Source organism: Dicentrarchus labrax, unplaced genomic scaffold (assembly GCF_905237075.1).
Source record: "Dicentrarchus labrax unplaced genomic scaffold, dlabrax2021, whole genome shotgun sequence".
In the NCBI taxonomy this organism is placed as follows: Eukaryota; Metazoa; Chordata; class Actinopteri; family Moronidae; genus Dicentrarchus; species Dicentrarchus labrax.
In genome coordinates this window covers 22633383-22636823 of record NW_026136710.1, presented here as the reverse complement: position 1 = coordinate 22636823, position 3441 = coordinate 22633383, and the positions used below count along the sequence as shown (strand labels likewise).

The 3441-nt window shown below is 45.1% G+C and overlaps 1 protein-coding gene across 1 annotated transcript; it reads left to right on the top strand.

The window, feature by feature from the left end:
• Nucleotides 1-837: 837 nt before the first annotated feature.
• Nucleotides 838-3441, top strand: ier5l (immediate early response 5-like). The gene has a single exon (XM_051413552.1). It carries the CDS (start codon nucleotides 1015-1017, stop codon nucleotides 1897-1899), a length of 885 nt encoding a protein of 294 aa, XP_051269512.1. The 5' UTR covers nucleotides 838-1014; the 3' UTR covers nucleotides 1900-3441.

Here is a 3441-nt window from a genome sequence, read left to right as displayed (position 1 = left end):
GAATATACAACAGTGTTGCAATGCTGTGGTGCTAATGCGCCAGACGACTGAGCATTTCCTCATCAGTGAAACCTGCACTGGAGGATCAATCACATTCCTCATTTTGACTGACAGCCTGCTCTCAACTGTTTGTACATGGCCCAATGTTTCCTTCACATTTCCCACAAGTTTTATTCTAAAACATGTAATGACCCCACAATGTCAGATGCAGGATATTGCTGTCTGACACTGTCTTTAAAGAATATGGTTGGGGTAATTGTGTATTTTCCTTATTGCCAACAAATGCCATGAAAAGAGGAAAGGTGTGACAGTTTTTATGTGCTGAACTGAACAAAACTAAGAACAATGAAATACTGGCACAAAAATAACACATTTTATTGCATTATCTCAAAACAAAATGATTTAAAGGACTATTGTTTTGTGTGGAAATCTTCCTTTTTGCCTAATGAGACTGATTTCTTTGTTTCTTCTGTCTGTCTGTCTTTGTTAAAGGCTACAGGTCAGCGACAAACCTAAGTTATGCTTCAGCTATCTTTGTCAAAAATGTAAAATCAAACTTTAGAATAATTTAACTGGCTGAACTAAAGAACATGTAGGCTATACCGGGAACACTGACTGCTTTTCTGGAAGTCTCAGCTATGGTGAAGCTGAAATGAGGACATTCCTGTTAGACAGCCTGGGTGGAATTTGAATAGTACAGAGGAACCGCCTGACGCTGATTGGTCGAGAGCCACATATTTCTAGAGCGCCACTCTGTCACTCAACAGATCCCAGGCAGCTGATTGGCTCTCCCTGAAGAGGGCGGATCCTTCGTCTTAGCTATATATATTCTGCTTTCAGGCCATCTGCAAATGATTGCTGACTCTGTGCGGGAGGCGGATCGTTGTGTCCGATGTTTCTCCACAGAGCTCACTTGAACCTTTCTCCTCGAACAAAACGATCCCCATTGAGATAGCCGACAGTCGGTTTTCCTCTCCCGGAGAGGAGCTGGAGGTGGACCGGGGGTACATAACAATGATCAACACCATGGAATGCGCAGTGGACGCGCAAAGCCTGATCTCCATTTCCTTAATGAAGATCCATAACTCCAGGACGCAGAGAGGGGGGATCAAGCTGCACAAAAACCTGCTGGTCTCGTATGTACTGAGGAACGCCAGACAGGTCTACATCAAGGAGAAATACGCGGAGATCTACAGGATGCAGCAGTACGAGGAGGTGATGACGGTCTGCAACGAGATCCAGGAGCTCAACCCGCTGGATCTGGACGCGGAGGACGCCGACGATGAGGAGCAGGCGCGGGCTGCTTGCTGCGGCGAAGAGGCGAGTCTGTGCGGCTCTGCGTGCCACCGAGACGCAGCGCAGCCAGCGGCGCACGCCCGGACGGCCAGCGCTCTCCCCGGCTGTGAGGAAGACTGCAAAGAGCCGGAGCCCTCGTACTACCGGAGCTGCTGCATGGAGGCTTCCCCTGTGTCACACTGCGACCAGTTCCCCGCGAACAGCAGCGCGCACTGCAACAAAACCACAGTGCTGGACTTGGACACGCATGTGGTGACCACGGTGGAGAACGGCTACCTCCACCAGGACTGCTGCTGTGACGCGCTCCAGTGCGGCCAGGGCGCGCAGTCCCCGGCCAAGAAACGCAAGGTTGAGTTCGGTTGTTGTGTCTCCGACGTTGAAGAAGTGTCAGATTTTACAGCGGCTCGCAAAAGGGCCAAACGGGAGGACTGTTCGTACTCCCACCCGGACTACACGGACACTTCCAACATCTCCAACCTGATCTCCATCTTCGGTTCGGGGTTTTCAGGGCTGCTGAGCAGACAGGCGGACTTGGAACAGATCTGTAGCAAGCAGGTTCTGGCCAGTCTGGGAGCATGGACTCGGGCAATTGTGGCATTTTGAATCAAACACTTTATTTTAGGGGGGACCGGGGTCGGTTGTAACATGTTTTTTCACAAAGTGTTGGTAAACAAAACCCAGTGGAGGACTTTCTTCTACTGCCAGCTTGTTTGGGAACATTTTCCTAAGCTCCCGTTCCCTTATGGTTCCCAGAGGAAAGTTTACATATCCACAGTGTTTTATGTAAGAAAAAGATGGACTTTGTGGGACATTTGGCAGAGTAACCTTTACGGGAATGTTCTGAGAGACATTTTTAAATTATTACACAATAATTAGTGAACAAATTTGTCACAAGTTTATAAATTAACTTATCCCATATAAAGTGTGCTGCTTCCCTCACCTTCATTTCTGAACATTACATATGTTCATTTTCCAATAAACATTGACAAATAACTTTTAGCTAAATGAGGTTTAGCTTGCGTTACAGTTGACCCCACAGTGTCAGCCATAGTAAAAATACCATGTGATAAACTCACAACTTTGACATCAGCTAGCATACTTGTAACCAAAACTTCAATTCAGACTGTACAGAAGATAAGTGTCAAGGACTATACCTCAGAGCTTTTGTCTAATGAACATTTGTGAGTCACCGGTGTGCACTGGGTGAAATCACCTTCACTTGTTTCTGATTGGAGGGAAACGAGGTGGTACAACCAAACCCGGTCTCCCCTACAACGTCTAAATCAACTTTATTTTTGCAAGAAAAAGCTATTTAAATGAGCATTTTAATGAGAATAGTGTTTGGCAGGGAGGGGAAAGAGTGTGTGCCATATGTATCATGTACAGGCTCTCCTGTTTACACAGTGGGAGATGCAGAATACACTTTTGAGACTGATGAAATGGATTTTCTTCTGTTGCCTTAAATCCACTGCACACTACTGCTAGCTATTGTCATGGATCGAAAGTGACTGAATGTCCCTCCTGTCCCGGGCCGAGCAGCCCTGTGGAAAAACACCCCCGTCTCCAGTCTGAAATGGACCTTGCACATTCGGAGCAGCTTGTTGTCACGTTCAAGACTCCCTCCTAAAAACACTTCCGAGGTACATGGACTCAACTGGCTTATATCACTTAATGGAGTGCCAACACTTAAATTCTGTAACACTTTTGGGCTATTAACATGGCCATCACTTCACCTCCACTCCCAGTGTGTGGTAGCAAACAGTACCGGCTTCATTTTGGCCGTTTGACATCCTCTCTTAATCATGGTTGTTGCTCAAAGCCTCCACAGCGATTCATAATTCCAACATGTCTTGGTTTTGTGAGTGTTTTTTTTTTTTTTTTTTTAACTTTGTTTTGTAAGAGAATGATCTTAGTCCTTTTGTTTTAAAAAGGCAAACTCATGATTTTAGCCATAACCTGAGAATCCACGCATTAGCTTTATGAGCACTATGTGTACCAAAATAAAGAGAGTATTCAGCCATTCTCTACATATTTTGTTGTTATTCTTGTATTTTTGTGCTTACTAAATTGTATATCACCGGGTAAAACTGTTGCAGAAAGTATTTGTTAAAAATTTATAATCTTAATAAAAAATGAACATCTTAA